The sequence below is a fragment of the Balaenoptera ricei genome, chromosome 5, assembly GCF_028023285.1.
Source record: "Balaenoptera ricei isolate mBalRic1 chromosome 5, mBalRic1.hap2, whole genome shotgun sequence".
NCBI lineage: Eukaryota > Metazoa > Chordata > Mammalia > Artiodactyla > Balaenopteridae > Balaenoptera > Balaenoptera ricei.
In genome coordinates this window covers 24,083,582-24,103,318 of record NC_082643.1, presented here as the reverse complement: position 1 = coordinate 24,103,318, position 19,737 = coordinate 24,083,582, and the positions used below count along the sequence as shown (strand labels likewise).

At 57.4% G+C, this 19,737-nt stretch overlaps 1 protein-coding gene across 2 annotated transcripts in view; it reads right to left on the bottom strand.

The window, feature by feature from the left end:
- Positions 1-18,067, bottom strand: part of WFS1 (wolframin ER transmembrane glycoprotein) — a 28,379-nt gene extending 10,312 nt beyond the window's left edge. The window contains exons 1-4 of one of the 2 annotated variants that reach the window (XM_059922504.1): positions 17,917-18,067; positions 11,259-11,491; positions 2,032-2,114; positions 1,413-1,557 (exon numbers count right to left, since the gene is read on the bottom strand). In XM_059922504.1, coding sequence (XP_059778487.1) covers positions 1,413-1,557; positions 2,032-2,114; positions 11,259-11,490 — 460 coding nt within the window. In that variant the 5' untranslated portion in view covers position 11,491; positions 17,917-18,067. Of the gene's footprint in view, positions 1-191; positions 1,558-2,031; positions 2,115-11,258; positions 11,492-17,916 lie in introns of those variants that run through there. The other variant, XM_059922505.1, reaches the window with a different exon arrangement.
- Positions 18,068-19,737: the final 1,670 nt, after the last annotated feature.

Genomic DNA, 19,737 nt, shown 5'->3' with positions numbered 1-19,737 from the left:
GGCCTGGATTGCCAAGGCCACCGAGTCAGAGAGGCAGAGCCGGTCTCAGACCCCAGTCAGTCTCACTGCAGTGAGCGGCCCGGGTGCAAGAGCGGGGCATTCCTGCGTCCACAGCGCCGGCCCCTCCTAGGGCAGCCAGGAGCGACTGCGTCCCTGCACAGACGACCCTTTCCCAGGTAGGCACGACTCACCCACGGAGAGACCGGGAGCAGGTCTCATGGGCTGTCAGGAGCTGCCTTTCGCTCTGCTCCCCAGCCACCTGGACGTCAGCATGGCCCTTCCAGAGGGCAGCGAGACTAGGGATGGAGGATTGGGTTCTTTCTCCTTTGAAACATCTCCGCAACTTTCCACCAAGCCGTCTCCTTTATGATCGGTAAGCACTCAACTGTGAGAACGTGGAGGGTGTGGGTCGCACGAGGCCTGGCCCCCTCCCTCACACGCCCTCTGGTCCTGGGGCCTGCATTGGCTCCCTCAAGGCCTCTGGGAACCACTGGCTCCAACAGTGAGCTGTGCGGGCCGCACCGACTCGATCAGCCAGTGCGAGGCCATCCTGCCTGCCCTGGAACGGGGAAGCTGGCTTGGTGAGAAATTGTGGCTAGCAAAATATGACCATTCCAAGTTGTCAAAGGCATCAGCCTAAGGTCCAGAGAGAGTAGATTCTATATAATAAATGTTACTTTAAAACATTACAATGCAAAACCAGAAGAAAAAAATACCAAACTACAGAGCACTTCTCTCTGGGTTTCAACGTGATGGGTAATTTCTATCTTTATGTTTTCTATACAGTTCAAGTTTTCTTTGATAACAATAAACACTTCTACAATCTGAGGGAAAAAAGGCCCCTTTCTGACGCACACTTTCATCTTTCTTCTGAGGTTTGAACCTTCAGGAAACACTCTTCCCTGACACCAGGAACGAGCCATTTCCCTTGGGCAGGATAACCTAGTAAGTGTCCACACGTGGCCAGGCTACACATCACTGCCCCCCCCAACACTCAGACCGGTCCTGGCGGTGAGTGCCAGCCTGAGTGGGTCTTCACTGGCCCACGGTCCCCAGCTTCTCGGCTCAGACTGGATGGAAAGTCAGTTCAGAAAGTGCCACTCTGACCTCAGGCCCCCGTCATGTTCTCCAACTTGGCTCCAGGATCCACTCCTCAATTTGGAGTAGAACCCAGAGGGTATCTCCTTGTAGACACCACCACAAGTTAAAGAGGATGAAAATGGCTTCACTCCCTAAATATCCCATGTTATACTCCAAAAATGTCTAAATGGCAAAGCCACTGGCATAACAGAAACCACACTCATTGCTCAACGGCACTGCCAGCACCAAGTTTTCCTGTTGCTATTTTAGCTGTTAATTTAGCAAAGCAGCACGGCATACCTCATGCATCCCCCCCAGGCCTCTTGACCCACCTTTTCTGTCCGCCAGGCACCGGCGGAGAAGCTTGACGGCCTCGCGCCGGCCCTGCTTGGCGGCGAGGGTCAGCCAGTCGACGGCAGTGCAGTTGTTGACCTCTTCATCCCCGTCGCCGGCAAGCTGCAGGTAGCGTTTCCCCACCTGCAAGCAGGACCCCGTCACGCCACATGCCGCAGCGGCCTCCACGCACAGCGCCCGGGCTCCCACTCCACGTCCTGCCCTGACCTGCTCCCCGCAGCTGGGCAACCTCGGGCTCCCCGTCCCTCTCCTCCCGGTGCTCCCAGCCAGAGGGGGGTGTCGGGACCCCTCCCCCACTGATGAGATGAGAGAGGGGGTGGGGGCATGAGGACAGGCAGGAAGCAGAGATGGTATCAGAGGAGGTGATGCCCAAGATCAGGTGGGAGCTGGACAGAGGAGGTGAACACGTAGTGCTCCCCAGAGGGTGGAGGGAAGAAACAAACACACCATGAACACGGAAACACAACAAACGGGGGCCTGGCACACGGCAGGCACAGTCAGGCCGGCTCCCAGCTCCCAGCTTGCAGGCACCAGCTTCTCCCAGACCCACCATGCTGCAGGCCGCGGCCTGAGTCTCCCACGGACAGCAGGGCTCACCTCCGTCTGTGCCTTGGGGTCCCCAGCCTTGGCCTTCTCCAGGACCTCTTCAAAGGGGGTGTCCACATCTCCCTTCGCAGGCCCTTTAACACAGGAAAACAAGCAGATGGACTGTCACCAAGCTGGTCCTTGTCACTTGTCTGAGGAGGCGAGGGGACGGCAGGAACAGACTTCAGCCCCAGGTCAACAGCGTGACAGCAGATGCAGAGAGAACGCGCCAGGAGGCTGCTTTCCTGGGAGCAAGGACCACAAAGCTGCCAGGGGGCGGTTCCAGTAGCTGCTCAGAGCTCGTGGTGGGAGACAAGGGACAGAGAGGGGCACCAGTAACCACCGTTGCCCCCTCAGCTCACTGCAGCCAGAGTGGCTGAGCTCAGGCTTGAACGGAGTTCTAGAAAGATCCAAGGGCTCAAGTTCAAAAGCCCCTGACCTGAAGAACCTGCACCCCAATGCCCAGCACCCCAATAAACAAACCAAATTCATGTTTTCCAAGACTGTCGTCTATACACACGAATGATTTTTGGAGGTGATAATCACAGTACATACATTTTGGGGTATATATATACATACATATATATATATATATATATATATATATATATATAAAGTAGTGAATCACAACCAATTTCCCATGTTGCTCTGCAGTGAAATGTACCATTTCAGTGGCTCAGAAATCCCATCAGGGTTCTGGGCCTCTCCTCTCCATCGGACCTTTAGGTTATTCCCATACTCCCTAATTTTATAAAACGGTGCCAACAAACCATTCTGTGAGTGTATTTTTTATTGGGAGGTCATTCTCCCAGCATAGGTTCTTCAGGTGAATTACTAGGTCCAAGGGTCCAAACGTCATACAGCTCGTGCTATATTTTCTTTGTAAAAAGCTATCCTAAGTTACAAAAGTGTCACGTAACTTCATCGATTTCACTACAGCCTCTCCTGCAGTGAGTAGCATAACAAAGTTTTTTTTAAAAGATCACTTTTTACCAGTCCCTTTCTTTGATTTAAGCAACCAATACCCGGGGCCTATGCCCGACACCACACCTTGCCTCAGCCATTGCCACACCCCACCTTAGCAGGTGCCTATTTGGGACTAACAGACTCTTGCTCTCTAGACATTTCTGGAAACAGAAGGCAGAATTCAGGGAAACATGAACAGTCCCCAGGAACACCCACCGGATGACCAGCTTTCTCTACCCCTTCATCCAAGCCTTTCCCAGCACCAGGTCCGCCAGGCTCAGAGCCAGCCCCTGTGTGCAGGGTGCCCAAGTCTACGGCACCCAGGAGCCCAGGGGGAGACAGCAGGGCAGGGGCCTAAAGCGACGCAGCCTAGGAGGTTCAAAGGCAGAGAGGTCACACCCAGTTTGGAGAGGATACGGAGGCCAGGCGGGGGTGTCTGGGGACGGCTCAGAAGGAGGATTGTTAACGAGACCCACAGGTCAGGCACCTGTACTGAGACCCTCTTGGTGGACAGCTTGCGAACATGATGATACCTCTCCCTGCGGAGTTCAGGCTGGGTTTCCTTGCCCAGGTCCCAGGGACCTAACCCAGCGATGGCTTCAGGGCCCAGATCGTCCACCCCATCCCGTGGCCCCAGACCTTGGTGCTTCCCAAGTCATCAAGGTCAGTTCTCCCTTTGGCTGCTGTCACCCCCTTCAGCAAGGGCGGGAATGAACTTTCTGGCCAAGGGCTCAGACTAAAGAGAACAAATGGGAAGGGTGGGCTCGCAGGGAAGGAGGGTGTGTGTGTAGAGAAATCTGACCTGCGTGTGAATCTACCCTTAGCGTCCAAGTGCCGCATGACCAAGCGAGAGTCATTTTCAATCCCATCGTCAATATCCATCCAGTAGGACGGTTTATGAAGAATGAGACACTTCGTATTAACTGCCTGGTCCAGAGTTGGCGTTCCCAGTGTGCGTTCCTTTCCCCTCCCCACGTCCCACCTCTTGGCTGACCCCAGGGCCTTCCTGGCTCACTGAGGCCACACTTCCCAGCCCAACACCAGGCACCTCTCGGAGTTCACAGCTCTTTTCTTGACTAACTAAATTCACAAGTCCAAGGTCCTTTTTATTATATCAGAATATGGAAGCTTCAAGCACAGATCTGTTGACTAAAAAGATTATTCTGTTCGTGATTAATTTTTCGCAGACATTGTCCATAGCCTGACATCTCAAGAAGTCTCCTCAATATACAGAATCTCTTTGAAACATGCACCCCCCCCCCCTCATTACTCTGCTTTCCATTTGGCACTGGCAGAAATAGGTCTACAACCACTCAAATGTTGGGCTCATGCTGCAGACCAATCGGGGGGTTCTGGCTTTTTCCATCTAAGGAGGAACACGCACATAAAGAACACCGCCAGAAGCTGGCTGCGTCAGCGGGGACACCGAGGGCCACTGAACACACGAGCTCTCTGCAGGCTTGACTCTCATTCCTGGCCCCTTCCTAACCCTAACCTGATGTCCCCTTTGGGGACCCACCCTCCTCCACTCTCACAGGGTGGGTGCAGCAAGCCTACCCGGCCCATCCATCTCCCTGAGCACAGCGGCAGGTTCAGGGAGGGACACAGGCCCAAGCCAGGACGGTGGGGTCTGGGCTGCCTGCTGGGCGGTGTCTCTTCCTTCTGCTGGATCTCAGCTGACAGACACCAGCTTGGAGCCCGAGGGCTGCCCCGGGGGAAGCCCACCTGAGAGTGAGGGCACGCAGGAAAGCAGAGCTGGGGGCAGATTCCCAATCACGTCATCTGAGTCCCTGGCTACGCTACACTGTGCAGACATATGGAACTAACAAATCCCCTGCACCCTGTTTTGTTTTGTTTTTTTTAATTAATTTATTTTATTGATTGATTGATTGATTTTGGCTGCTTTTGTTCTTTGTTGCTGTGCGTGGCTTTCTCTAGTTGTGGCGAGCGGGGGCTACTCTTCGTTGCGGTGCGCGGGCTTCTCACTGAACTGGCTTCTCTTGTTGCGGAGCACGGGCTCTAGGCACGCGGGCTTCAGTAGTTGCAGCACGCGGACTCAGTAGTTGTGGCTCACGGGCTCTAGAGCGCAGGCTCAGTAGTTGTGGCACACAGGCCTAGTTGCTCCGCGGCACGTGGGATCCTCCCGGACCAGGGCTCGAACCCGTGTCCCCTGCATTGGCAGGCGGATTCTTAACCACTGCGCCACCAGGGAAGCCCCACACCATGTTTTTGTTTTTTTGTTTTTGTTTTTTTGCTTATGTTAATTTACATCGGGTTTCAACATCACCGGCAACCGAGAGTGTCCCGACTCTAGCTCATTTTTGAAAGTCTTTCTATCAGTCACAAAACAATAGCAGAGCTGCATGGCCCTGGGTAGTCTCCTCACATCTGCGAGGATCCACAGAGGACCAGCACACCCCCTCCTTTATACTATTTATCTCCTGCGGATCCCACGCATTTGAGAGACTTGTATCCACCAAACCGCATTAGTAAATGATGCTCATTTTGTCATGAAATGGGAGGAGAGTCCCCAGGATGCTGTCCCCTCCCCCCAGCACAGCCCATCTCCATTTTCCTGCGTCTCTCACGGTCCCACCAGCCTTTACGGAGATGATCTGTGTCCCGCAGGTCTGACCCATCTCCGTCCCCCAGTGTCAGACACAGCTCAGCAAATGCTGAACAGATGGAGGGATGGACAGGGGACCGACAAGGGAATGGTCTCAAGCTTTCATCTCTGTCTCCCCAAATCCTTGCACAGGGCCTGGAACACAGCACACGCCTGGCCTGGAGACTGAACTGCCAAGCTCACCTCCCTGATCTGAGCAGGTTCTGAGTAGAAACAGACGAAGGTGGGGGGTGAGCAAGTCATGCTCCCACTCCTCACCCACCCCAGGGCCGTGGGCTGGGGAGCCTCAGGCGTCCCTTCCCAGAAGTCCCGAGGGCTCTGCCAGCTCCCCAGAGACGGCTGAGAGCAAGAGAGAAGCCGGCTTCCATTTTCCACAACTGCTGAGATCTAGAGTTGCTGGAGCACATTGTTTAAATTGTTGAACGCACGCCAAAGGCTCTTAAAAGAAGAGCACGATCTGAAACACACAGGAACTGTGACGCCGTACCCCTGTCTCTAGGGGCTGCTGCCCTTCCGCTGCCTCACTCGCTGGCCCTGGATAAGGCCTTAGGCTCCCTAAGGCCTTGGACCTTAGAGTCCCTGGTCCTCTCCCGACACCCACCACATGGGCTGCGGTGAAGGGAAAGGTGATAAGAACCCAAGGGCATCCCACGTGTCCTCCTCATCACTGTGGGCGGCTGGGTCACCTTGCACCAGGGGGTGTCCCAGCAGCCTTCGTGATGCTGACTCTGGTTCTCATGAACACAGAGGAAGGACAACCCCTGCGACCCCCTCTTTTCCAGGGGCTGGCTAAGCTCCAAGGCGGGGCTCCCGGGCAGGAGGTCCGAGCTTCCCACAGGCCCAAGCAGGGGTCATGGACCTCGCCCCTCATCACTCACCCAGCAGACGTTTACTGAGCATTGGCCCCAGGCCAGTCTGAGCTCCAGGAGCCAAGGGCACTGAGCTGAAGGAGGCAGGACCCCCCCCCCTCCCTACCCAGCCAGGGGCCAGACGAGGACAACCACATTCCAACAGCGCAGGCTCAGGGGGGCAGTGGAGGTGCCAGGCATCATCAATCCTGATGGCAGGGGCTTCCTGGAAGAGGCGACACTCAAGACTTGGAACGCAAAGGGGAGGTTAAAGGTAAGGGATGAGGGCATGCTGCCAAGTTTCCAAGGGTCCCAGGAAGCCACCAGGCCGGAGACAGCCTCACCGCCCCTGCCATCTGTCCTCACGACAGGTCATCCTAGAGTGAGGGGGTCAGAGTGATGGCCTGGCAACCAGACAGACCAGGACTCCAGTCAGGGTCAGGATAAAATAACGCAGGTACAAAACTCCCTAAATCATCAATAGCCAGCACCTTGACCGGACAAGGAGAAAGCGAGTCGTTTGTGGCTGTGGCTTGTCCCCAGGACAGCAGGGGCTTGGAGCTCCACGTCCGCTCCCGCACCACATCGTCTCCTGACCTTCCCATCCCGCCGTCCCGCCCTGAACCCCGCTGGGACACTGCCCCGCCCACGCCCTGCACCCACCTGGCAGCTCCAGCCAGAGACCCGGAGTCAGCCCAGCTTCCTGGGGCCTCTCCACCTGCCACGTGCCTCCCTGCCGGCCTCGGCTCCCACGGGTCATCTCCACGTAACAGAGGTCACGCCGCTCCTCTGGTTTAAACCCTCTAACGTTCCCCAGAACACCCATTCTCCTTATCCCGACCATTTGAGACCCCGCTCAGCTGGCCGACCTCTTGACCCTGCATCCAACCCCTGCCCAGAGCCATCAGCCTGGGAGCCCTTTGTGCCCTGCACGCCCCTCTTCACTTACTCTCCCTCCTGGCGGCGGGCCCTGCCTGCCTTGCCCACTGTCTCCTGCACCCGCTGAGCAAGCCCCTGGTCAACACTGGGGTGAACGCTTCCTGCTGTGTCCAATTCAGTGACAGTGACGCCACAGAGAAAAGTGACGCAGCAGGGGGGCTTCCCTGGTGGCGCAGTGGTTGAGAATCTGCCTGCCAATGCAGGGGACATGGGTTCGAGCCCTGGTCTGGGAAGATCCCACATGCCATGGAGCAACTGGGCCCGTGAGCCACAACTACTGAGCCTGCGCGTCTGGAGCCTGTGCTCCTCAACAAGAGAGGCCGCGATAGTGAGAGGCCCGCGCACCGCGATGAAGAGTGGCCCCCGCTTGCCACAACTAGAGAAAGCCCTCGCACAGAAATGAAGACCCAGCACAGCCAAAAATAAATAAATAAAAATAAATTTATAAAAAAAAAGTGACGCAGCAGGGCCCAGATGTGGCGGGCCGGGACCCCGAGGGTGCCAACGGGCCCAGCACTTGCTCAGTACTCCCCGCCCCTCCCCTCGGGGTCAGAAGCCACACAGAGACCACATCTGTTTCCTGACTCTTCTTATCTGAAACTGGCAGTCTTGACTTGGTCCATCCTCTGAGGCTGTTTTGCTTCACCCAGATTGAAACCAAGCACGTTCCCAGCCCCGGTCTCCTGGCCCCGCAGCCGTGGGGTGTTTGTGGCTGGACCGAGATTCCGGATCAGGCCCTGGCCTGCCCAGAGGCCTTGGAAACGAAGCAGAGAACGCAGTGATCTGTGAAGGAGATGTGGAGATCAGAAGAGCCCAGTGGGCCGCGTTTCTGGGGACAATCAGGCACTAGTCCAGCGTGATGGAGCCGCAGAGCTCAGGCCCTCTGCACCCAGAGCTCGGAGGTCCCTGCAGCTCCGCTGGGCATGGGGGCAGCGTGGGACAGGAGACTGGGATCACCCCTGCACCCATCACTCAGCACTGGCCACTTTGGCAAGTTGATGGCTCAGTTTCCTCATCTCTAGATGGGGACGAGAACGGAGCCTCCCTCTCGAGCTACCGTAAGGGGTCACCTAAAGCCCCCAGGTCCGCGGTGCACATGGCAGATGCTCCCCACCACGGGTCTGGGGCCCCTGCATGGGGCGGGGGCAGTGCTGAGCTGGGGGTGCTCACCTCAGGCAGCTGGCTTCTCAAGGGGGAAAACGAAACAGCAAGGCTGGGTGAGCTGGAGAAGGGCGGGGCGGGGCCTGGGACTTCCCTACCTCATACAGGGCACCTGGAGCAGCGGGGGCCGAGAGAGTCACGGCGTCCTGCCTCGTGCAGGACACAAGGAAGCACGTGCGCACACATGCACACGCATGCACACGCACGCACGCACACACAGCTTGCAGCACAACAGCCTCCTGGGGGAGAGAAGAATCCAACGCACGCGTGAAGCCCCTACACCCAGACACACAGAGCCTGGAGCTGACATTGAGACCGGTCGCCCAAGAGGGACTGAGTCGGGCCGTGAAACTGGAAGGCCGCCCCGACATGCGAGGCAACACCCCAGGAGAAGCCTGAATAGGAAGTGAGATGGGCTCGGGGGGCAGGAGGCTTGATGACATCCACGAAGCACATCGAGCTCCAGGCACGGACCCTCTCCACGCCACCAGGCAGGCACCTAAGGGACGAGGGGCCTTGACTCAGCACCTCGTCCCGTGCGCCACGCTCAGAGCACAGGGTCCCAGCACGTGGACTCCACATGGCCGGTATGACTGCACCCACTTCACAGATACAGAGACAGGCTCAGCGAGGCCTCCCAGCTCCCTCAAGGGCACACAGCTCAAGGCCACCAGCCCAGCCAAGCGTCCCTCCTCTGCCATCTCGGCCCTTCCTGCACCACCTCACGGCCCCGACACTCAGTAAATAAACAGCTCACGTGGACAGACGTACTCCAGAGTCCCGGATGGGGTGCACGGGAGACTAGCACTGGCACCAAACCACAGAGCATTTTTCAAACTACAGACTTCGGCCCAGAAGGTCACGGAACCAATTTAACTGCCCACAAGCAGCATTTGTTTTTAAATAAAAGCAACAGAATGGAGACTATCAGACAGCAACACACACACTAAGGACAAGCATGGTTTTGGAAATTTCCGTTCCCACTGGACGTGTGCGTGTGTGCGTGCAGGCACACGGGTGTGTGAGTCCGGTTAGGACAGCACGCGTCTTTCTTGCTGTGGGAGGAGGTCAGAAAGTCTAAGAGGCGGCAGTGCCTTGAGAGCTGGGTAGGATTTCAACAGGTGGAGATGGCGATGGCATATTCTGGGCAGAGGCTCCCATGTGGCAAAGGGGAGGTGGGGGAACAGGGAAGGCGGAGGCAGATTTGGAGAACGTGGGATGGTCTCGGTAAGCAGGGAGGAGAGGGCGGTGATCCACGGAAAGAAGTCACAGGGCTTTCACCACCCACAGGGCTTTTAGACCCGATGTCCCCAGCGGGCTCCGTTCTGATCGCCGCCCCTGTAATCGGAGCCAAGGTCCCTACTTCGCAGGGTTGGTCGCTGTGAGAATAAGACAGACGCACTGAGAAGCACCGGGTGGATTATTAGAAAAAGTGACACCGACACCAAATACGTTTTCCCCAAATATCACCGCCAGAGGCCCAGGGATCCTCCCTTTCTTGGAACTCACAGTAGACTTGGGGTTTTTTCCCTACAACAGCCCCGAAAGCACAGAGGAGCCTCTCACACAAGGCTCCTGTTACAGCCCGCTGCCTGGTCCTGCCCCCCGCTCACTCCTGGTGTAGCTCAAATCGCAGGCCAGACGCGAGGGCATCACCAATCTGAGCCTTCCTTCCTTGCTGCCACCCCGTCACCTGGGAGGTCCGGGGCTCTCTCTACCCCAAGCCCAGCCCAGGCGAGGCCTTTTCTTCCCTCTGGCCCTTGCCCGTGCTGTGCCCTCTCTCCCCAGGCTCACTCTTGCTCGGGCGTCATCTCTTCCCACAGAGCAGGTCCCCACCTCCCCAGCGCCAGGGCCAGGGCCACCTCTTTGCTCCCCACGAGACCGTGGACTCCTCGGAGGCAGGGGGCAGGCCTGACTCACCTGTGCTGCCGATGGCCACTCAGGGCCAGCAAAGGGCCGTGCTCAGCGAGCAGCAGGTGGACAGAGGACGGACCAAACCCTGGTGTCCCTCTCCCAGTGGCAGCTAGGCTGCCAGCACCACAACCAGCTGTCCCGTCGCACCCAGGTCCCCACGCTGTCTCATCTCTTCCCCTGGGACAGAGTGGAAGCCTGAGGAGACCCAGGAGTGGACTGGGGGGGAGGGGCAGCCCTTGGCAGCCTGGCCTGGGGATGGAGGATGGTGGTCCAGAGGGCAGCGGGGACCTGGGCCCGGGCCCAGGCATATTCCAGGCTGGCAGCCGTCCCCAAGGGGAGTGGCCACATGGGGCCCGCAGCCCAGGCAGAGCTGCCTGAGTGCATGGCCCCTGAGCAGTGGCCACGGTGGAGAGGGAACAACGCGGGCTGCCGCGAGCGCTGGGCGGGACCAGCTGGGTGGGGAAGACTTCCTCCTCCCACCTCCCCCCGTACCGTGCCTGGTGGGGGCCCTGAGCAGGTGGGAGCTGGTGCATTTGATTATAAATAAACTAAGGGAATGTGAAGTCTGCTGCAGCCCAAGTGTGTGAACTTAGGAGCAAAGCCCGCTGCGAGGTGAGAGTCGAGGGGCCCTGGGCAGAGCAGGCGGGCCCCCGGCCACAGGGGATGCCCCGCAGGAGGCACCTCGCAGGGGGGTCTGGACCACATGCCAGGACCCGGGTGCTCGCCCTGCTTCCAGAACAGCCCCAGGGGAGGACAGTCCCGCTTCCCAGGCCCCACCCCCTTACCTGTTCCATCCACCCTTTCTTGGCTCCTGGCATGCGAGGCCTGGGGCCCAGCCGGGGCAGCAGTGTCTCTCACATCTGGGCCAGGTCCAACCTGGGGTCCGGGAGCTCGGGGCGCCCCGCTCTTCTCCTGCTCCACCGAGGTGGTGGCATTGAGCCGTGAGCGGGCCTGGGGCTGTGGCAGCGGTGGAGACTGTGGGCCAGAGGGGCTCGGAGGACGGGCACCGGAGGCCATTCTGCAGCGAGAAAAGCGGAGGGTCAGACACATGAGGCCAGCCAAGCCCAGTCTGCTCTGGCCTCTAGTTTCTGGTAAAGAGAGGGCGCGGAAAAGGGAAACAGGGTGGGGGCTTCCCAGCATTCTAGGTGACCTCATTCAACCTCACAACAGCCCCCGTAAGACACTCCCGTCTTACAGGGCAGGAAATCGAGGGAGAAACACTCAAGGCCGGCTGGCTTGGCAAGTCCCACAGCAGGCATGAGCCGGGCCCTAAGTCTCAAGGCCTTGAGTCCCTGCCTCACCAGGCATGAGCCATGGGACCTCGGGTGTGCTCATCTGAGAAGTGGGGATGTAGAATGTCGTGAGGATTCAGTGAGATGGTCCACACGGAGCCCCGGGCACAGTGCCTGGCTGTGCTGGGATGAAAGCTGGCCTCCAAGTACGTCCACCCAAAATCTGTGAAGGAGACCTTGTTTGGAAGAAGGGGTCCTTGCAGATGCAATCACGGACCTTGACATGAGATCATCCTGACTTAGGGTGGGCCCTAATCCAGTGACTGGTATCCTTATAAGAAGAGGGAAACACACAGACACAGAGAGGAGGGCACCACGTGAAGGAGGAGGCGGAGATCAGACAGATGCAGCTGCACGCCCAGGGACGCCAAGGATCGCCAGCAACACCCGAAGCCAGGAGAGGCGAGGAGGACTCTCCCTCAGAGCCCCCAGGAGCAACCAACCCTGCCGACGTCCTGATCGCGGACTTCTGCCTCCAGAACTATGAGACAATAAATTTCTATTGTTTAAAGCCACCAAGTTTCTGTAAATTTCTTACATGAGCCCTAGGAAATGAATACACTGGCACAGAGTGAAAGTTAAATAAATGTGAGGAGAGGGGAAGGGGAAGAGGAGGGATAGGGAGGGCGAGGGGAGGAGGGAAGGGAGGCGAGGGGGGGAGCGAAATGGGGAGGGGAAGGGAAGGGGGGAACACAGCCCCTGGAGCCAGGATGTAGTCAGACCTGCCCGACTCCCAAGCCCTCCACGCTAGGCCTGAACCACAGAACAAATATCAGGGAACTTGAATGCACCAGATATGAACACAGACTAGATGTGGAGTGACGGAAACCATGAAGCTGGTGTGTCAGAACAGATGACTGGAACAGACTGGCGAGCACAGAGAGTCTACAACAGGGGAAAGGGCTCCATTAGTCAATAATGCCATTTAGCAAAACAGCAAAAACCACCACTGACACAATTAAGGGCAACCATGAGCCCCAGACGGTGGGGCTGAGAGCTCTAGGAGTTCCCCAGCCAGGGAACCAGGATCAGACACAGACCCTGAAGAGGTTGGGACCACGTGCACTGTGCGGGGGATCCCCAAGGATCCCATGACCCTCACCACAGCCTCAAGGCCACATCCATCCTCTTCACTGAGATGAGGAACTGAGCACAGAGCAGGGAAAGCCCGGCAATGAGGAATCTGGCCCCCAAACTAACCCGTCGTAGCTGTCGCGCCCTCGGCTGTGTCCACCAGCTCTGTGGTCCTGAGCAGGCCACGTCCCTCTCTGCACCTCAGCTTCCTCAACTGTAAATGGGGACAATCGTCTTACACTTGGGGACACTGTGAGGACTACATGAGACCAGAGACCACAAGGGGCCAGGTTCCCAGGCATCCCCAGTGCCCAGCTCCAAGCTCTGAGGCTGCCCCGAGCCTGCCAGAGTGGGTGCCTGGCACGTGTCTGCAGACTGCTGACACAGCAAGAGTCGGAGGGGGCCCCAGGCGCCACACGCCACTTCCCCGGGGCTACACAACCATGTCTGCTCCATTCCTACTAGAGATGGGTCCCAGAGATCAGATCTCTGTCTGCCAAAGAACCCTGGAGATTTCAATCTGGACATTCCTCCCTCAGAGGGACTGAGCCCTTATTTTAAAACATCCCCCTGGCTGCAAACCAAAAGCATGTCAAGCCACATGGATCTGCTTGGAAACCAACACAGTGCTTGGTGCTATTTCCAAACACCAGGCTTCCCGGAACCAAACAAAGAGGCAACTTTTGTGAAATTCATCATCTGGCTGCACAAGCAGACCCATTGGGCACGTGGCCAGCTATGGGCGGGGAAAGTCAGCCAGTGATTTAGCAGACAGAACCCAGTTGCACAGGTCACTGGCTGACCCGAGACAAACCACATGGGGCCACGTCCGACCTGGAATTTCAGGAAAACACAGGTTCTGGCTGGCCTGTTGGGCTAAGTAGTATGCATGTCACATTACAATCAAAATAATACTGTTTAAAGTAAAATCTCTGGTTAGTGAGAATGGATGAATAAAGGAGGATTAATTTTCAGGTTCCCTGAGAGTTGGCCAAACCCTTTTTGAATCAAAGACCTCGTTATTTTAAAACAAACGAAATGATCCATCGCCATGAATGGGTCACAGGGAGGATCACAGGTGATCTCCCGGTGGAGGGACCCGCGTGGTGTCTGGTGCTTTCTTTTCTGTCTTCTTTCCTGTGACACTGGGGGCCCTGAAGGCAGGGGCTACATCTCATTCACTCAGAATACCCGCCTGCTTGCCTTGCAAGGTACACCCGAGGCAGCCTGGCCTGGGGGAAGGAGCCCGGCTGGGGAAGAGCCTGCCCCATCTCACTGTGTGATCGCAAGCAGGTCCCTCCCTCCAGCCTGGCCCCAGAATCCTGAATCCAGACTCCTGACTGCGGACTGAGAGCACCAGCGTGCCGCTCCACCCCAGCTCCAAGACTCCTCCGATGCCTACGAGTGGGGCGGTCAACCCACACTGCCGCCCCATGACCGGAGCAATGGCTTGGAACCTGTCACTGTGTAAGATCCAGAAAACTAGAGTGGCCGGCATTCTTTCCACATGAGCACCCAGGCGTATTTTTATCCCATCAAAACACAAAATGCCAGCAACACGGAGCTCGGCTGAGGGGCTGCCACCCCCTGCGAGGGCTGCTAGGATCGTGCATCTACTGACACGTGGAGAACGATCTCACGTGGACTTCAGCCCAAGCTCTCTAACCCTTGCTCAGGCCGGCCCCACTCTGCTCTCCCCCCAGGGGGGCCACCCCGACCTCTGAAACAAGCCCCCATGGGAAGCCTTAAAGATGTTCACACACCCTCTGAGCAGAGCCTCCACCATCAGGATCCCAGACCAGGGGAAAAACCAGGGATGCCCACGGTTTCACATTCACCCCACTTGCTGCTCCTCCACATCCACATGCCACTGTGGACCTCCACGCCTTTGCTCTTACAGGGCACCTCTCTGGTGTCCATCACAGCTGTACTTTCCAGCACCGTCCAGAGAGGGCAGGTGTGAAACTCACAGCCCCTCCAGATGGTGCTACACTATATAGCTGTTAACCACAACCTGTATAAAAATGTTTAAAGATAAGGAAATGTTTGTATGATGCTGTTAAGCAGGATTTAAAGCAGCATGAGCTACTGCCCTGAGTCTATTTAGGATGAAAACAAACTTCATCTGCACAAAAAGATGCAAGAAAATGCCCCCAAAATGGTTATACTATGTCTGGGTGAAGAGACTACAGGTAGTTTTATTTTATTCTTTTTCTAAGTTTACTTCCCTAATTTTCTATAATGAACGTGCAAGGTTTTTGGAATTACCACAAAATGTTATTCTAAAACCCGTCTGTGACTGAGCCTGAAGGGAGAGGGCCCAGGGGTTCCCAGGGTCTGGGATGTCTGCTCTGGCCTGGATAGCCCAGCAGCCTGGCACAGGGCTGCTCCTCAAGACAAGGGCACATAGCCCTTGGAGGTACCTATTTTTGCCCCAGAGTATTAAGGGCCAAACCAAGGCACATTCCGGCTCTACCCAATGTGCCAATTCCCAGGACTAAGGGGGAATCAAGCTGGAAATGCTCCTCGCCTGGCCGGGGTGGGTCAGCAGGCAGGGACTGTGGGCCGATCCTGTGCCGGGCCCCAACTTGGGCCTCCCGGGCCCCAGAGAGGATCCTATAGGGCCTGCCTTGGAGAACCCAGTCCAGATGGGAAGGATGACACCCAAACTGACAACCACAAGGAGGGATCTCTTGGGGGCTGCAAGCACAGAAGGGGGCCACACCCAGCGGTGGAAAAGGGGCAGGATGAGTGGCCTTGACTAAAGCTTTAGGACAAGCAGACATGAGCCAGGCAAGGGTGAAGGGAGGGAGGAATGGAGGTGTGTGGGCGTTCCAGAGGGGGACTGCCCAGGAGAAAAGGCAGCGGACATGGCTTAAAGGCAACATGGCTGGGAAGGTGCGGAAGTGACTCTGGGGAGGGCGCACAGGAAGGAGAAAAGAGGCTGAGCGGGCAGCCAGGAACCTGGGGCAGGTCCCGAGGGCCTGAACAGTGCCAGGCTTAGTGTGGGTTGAGCCTAGGGCAGAAGGAAATGCAGGCTGGTGCTGCAGGGCAGTGGCAGTTAAAGAACCATCAGGGCTGTATGGGGACTGGCCAGGGAGACCAGGGAGGGAGCTGGGTGGTCTTCCAGGGAAAGTGAGCAGGCCTGGCCTAGGGCAGGCATCTGAGTGCGCTCCTGGGCCAGGAGAAACAGAAGCACCACCAACTGAACGTGGGCAGGGGGGAGCAGAATGGGGCCTGATTTGTGCCCTGGGGCCATGGTGTTGGTGCCACTTGCTGAGGAGGGGACCTGGGAGAGGGGAGGGAGCCATACGAAGCATAGAGCAAGCTCGCTATCATAATTCTTACCACCACAATCGTGGACCAGGATTTGGTCTCTGTCCCACAGCACAGGCATTTTGGGGGTCAGGGACTGAACTAGGTTCCCCTCTGTGACCAGCCCCAAAGGCCTGTCCAGCCCTGGCCTGGGAAGGGCAGGGGAGGCCTGAGTGGGGAGTCCTCCACATACCCTTCCATCCTGGGAAAGAAGATGAGATGTGGTCTCCCAGCAACCTTTCCTGTGTCCAGTCAAAGGTCCATTTGCTGGGGGAGCAAGTATATAAAGGAACGTTCTTCTGAAACCCTGGTCAGATGCCAAGGGGCTCCAGTGAGAATCACAGCCCCCTGGAGACAGAGCGGACAGGACGGGCAGTGGAGAGTACGGCCTCTGGGTTTCTGTTGGCGTGGCTTCCTCGCTGAGGCTGCAGTGAGGGCGGGCAGCCAGCGCACTGGGTACCCAGGGCATCGTTCCCTCAGTGATGCATCCCAGCGGAAGGGAAAGCCCTTTACAAATGGGCCAAGTGCCAGGGGCCACTGCCCAAGGTGAGGAGAGGCAGGCACGGCTCTCAGCGCCTGCCCAGGGGCAGAGGTCTCCCACCAGGCTCTGCGTGAGCAGCTGTGGGGTCTTAACTTCCTCATGGGTCAAATAGGGATATATAATTCCTACCCCTAAGACTACTGGGAGGGCCAAATACTGTACAAAGGTTAGTTCCTCAGAATTTCTTAACATCAACTACAACAAATGGTGTGAGAGGGCCCAGCTCCACCACACCCAAAAGTCAGATTCCCCAGAAAGTTTCCATCTATCAAAACAGAAATTGATGTTCCTGAGGGCCAGGTTCACACCAGCTAGGGCCCAGGGGCTGCCACTGCCCCTCACCATGCCTTACTGAGGAGGAGCCCCAGGGGGAGAGTAACTGCCACACAGATTCTAAGTGGGCAGTGGGGGCTTCAGCCTCAGAATCTGCCCCCTCAGGAGGGCACGTGGCCGCTTGGGGAGTGAACCCCCAGAGCGCGCGTGCGCGCGCACACACACACACACACACACACACACACACACACTCAGCAGCCCCTAAGGTGCCCGCTTGGGGAATGAACCCCCAGCGTGGGCACACACACACACACACACACACACACACTCAGCAGCCCCTAAGGTGCCCGCTTGGGGAATGAACCCCCAGCGCGGGCACACACACACACACACACCCAGCAGCCCCTATGAGGAGGCCCAGGCGCCTTCCAGCGGCCCCGGGGGCACTGAGGGCGGCCCGGGGTCCCAGAAAGCCCGCCGACGGCCGCGGAGGAAGGGCCATGACTGGGCAACTCGGCACAGGTGCTGTGGGACGCAGGGCAGGCGCGCCCCTTCCACTCACCGGGTCCCCAGCGCCACGAGCCGCCTGCCTCTGAGGCTGGTTTTCCCGCCGGCAGTGGGGTTTCTAAGCCAGGCTCGCGGGCGTGACGGTGCTCGGAGCGCGCGGTGCCCCGCGATGCCCGGGGTGCCCGGACCCCGGACCGGGGACGAGGGGGCGTGCACCCCGGAAGGAAGACGCGATCGAGGCCCGGGCAGGGGTTGCCGTGAGCGTCGCGGAGAAGGCGGGACCCCGGCCCTCCAACTTCTGGGGAGCTTGCAGGGGACACTAGTACCAGCCGCCCGTCCGCTCAGATGGGGAAACTGAGGCCGAAGCGGGCTGCAACTCCGGGTGCTCCCGGTTCTCTTACCAGCCCCCCCTGCGACCGCCCCTAGCCGTGAAGTACTTACCGGCCCGCGAGTAGGCCTCACGCGGCGCCGCGACGCCCTTGGGCTTCAGAGCTCGCTGTAAAGTTGCTCGAGAGGAGCTGGACGGACCGGGTCCAAAGGGAAGCAACCGCGACCGAGCGGGCGACGCCGTTTACAGTGGCAGCGGGAGAGCTCTGCCCACAGCGAGGGGAGGGGCGGGGCCGGGGGCGGGGCCGCAGGCTGTCCTCCACTCTCGACGCGGCCAGGAGGACGCGGCGCCGACTCGGCCCGCTGAGCGGCCGCCGTGCCTGCCAATCACTGCTCGCCTACGCCAATCACAGAGCGCCTCGCCTGACAGCTGCCCACTGGCCCACAGGGCCTCCAGAGACGAGGTCGCCGGGTGGGCGGGTCGGACCCGCCCACAGCGAAAGTTTCCGAGTGGACTCGGGCCCTGGCCCAGCCCCGGCCCCGCCACTCCACACCCACAGACCGTCAGGTCACTGGGAAGGGAGGGCACTCGGTGCGTAACAGGTGGTTGGACCCTCGGACGAGACTCGGACCACCTTTCACTCACTACCCTGGCCCCAGCGTCCCCAACTTCAGATTCATTATCATTGTTATTGCAATATTAACTAACACGTTGAGCGCCTACTATGCACCAGACGCCTTAATTTCGGCCTCACCAAAGATGGATAGGGCTCCCCTAACAGAGGAACAGGGATAGGAAGATGTGGCCCATTTAAATGTGTACATGTAACCAAGGGCTGCTTTAAATGCATGAAATGCAACGTGGCTTGCTTTCACAAGGTAAATGTGTGGCGCGAGGCTGAGGCAGTTTGGAAACCCTCCTTTCGGTGCTGCCCTGGGGTCTGAGAGGTGTGGTCTGCAGATAGGGGCAAAGGTCTATACTTGAGACAGGCCTTGGGGCTGTGAAACACCGGTTGGCGGCGCGGGGCGCCTCCTGGGCTGTGTCTGCTCTGTCTGGTCCTCACAGCCAACCTGAGATGCCTGTCCTAGGTTATCACTGCAGAAACTGCGGCTCAGAATGGCTGCTGGGAATATGTGACCAACATTTCGGGAGCAAAGTTTCCAGGTGGTTTGGGAGATGAGTTCTAGCCACTGAACACACTACCTCGGGGACTTTTGTTAAAGCCACGAGACTCACATCAGGCACCTCACTTTATCCTCCAGCTGCCCCCTCCATCCGATCCCCATCTTCGTGTCTGACCTGGTGAGGCTCACAGAGGAAGGAAGGAAACAGGCGTGGAGCAGCACCCACTCTGCCCCAGGCTCAGTTTGGGGGTTTTCACACCTCAAGGTTTTTCATTTCATCCCCAATATCACTGTGAGGCAGGTGACATTGGGCTCATTTCTATCGATGAGAAGATTGGGGCTCAGACATGGATGGGTATTTGTCCAAAATCACACAGAACTCTTTCCCCCTTACAGTATACTAGTTACAGAAAATTTGGAGAATTAACACAAAGTAGAAAGAAGAAAAAATATCACTCAAAGGCAATTACTGTTCACATTTTGGGGGTTATGCATATTTAAGAAAGGGTTTCCAGAAGTCACTGTGATCACACTGCGTGTGTTGGTACATGTGTGTGTGCATTAGAGCAAAGTCCTAGAAGCAGAATCACTGGATCCTGATAGGCTTCTTCAGACCTATAGATACATTTTACCAAAAAAAGTTTCTCAAAGTTGCCTCCAGTTTAGTTCCGAGGGGTACACACTGGCTTGGAGAATTACTTTATTTTTTAGCCTTGCCTACTATGGTAAATGAAAAATGGTCCCTTTGCAATTGCAATTTGCATTTCCATGGTAATTAAGAGGCTGGACATTTCATATTTCTTAATTTTG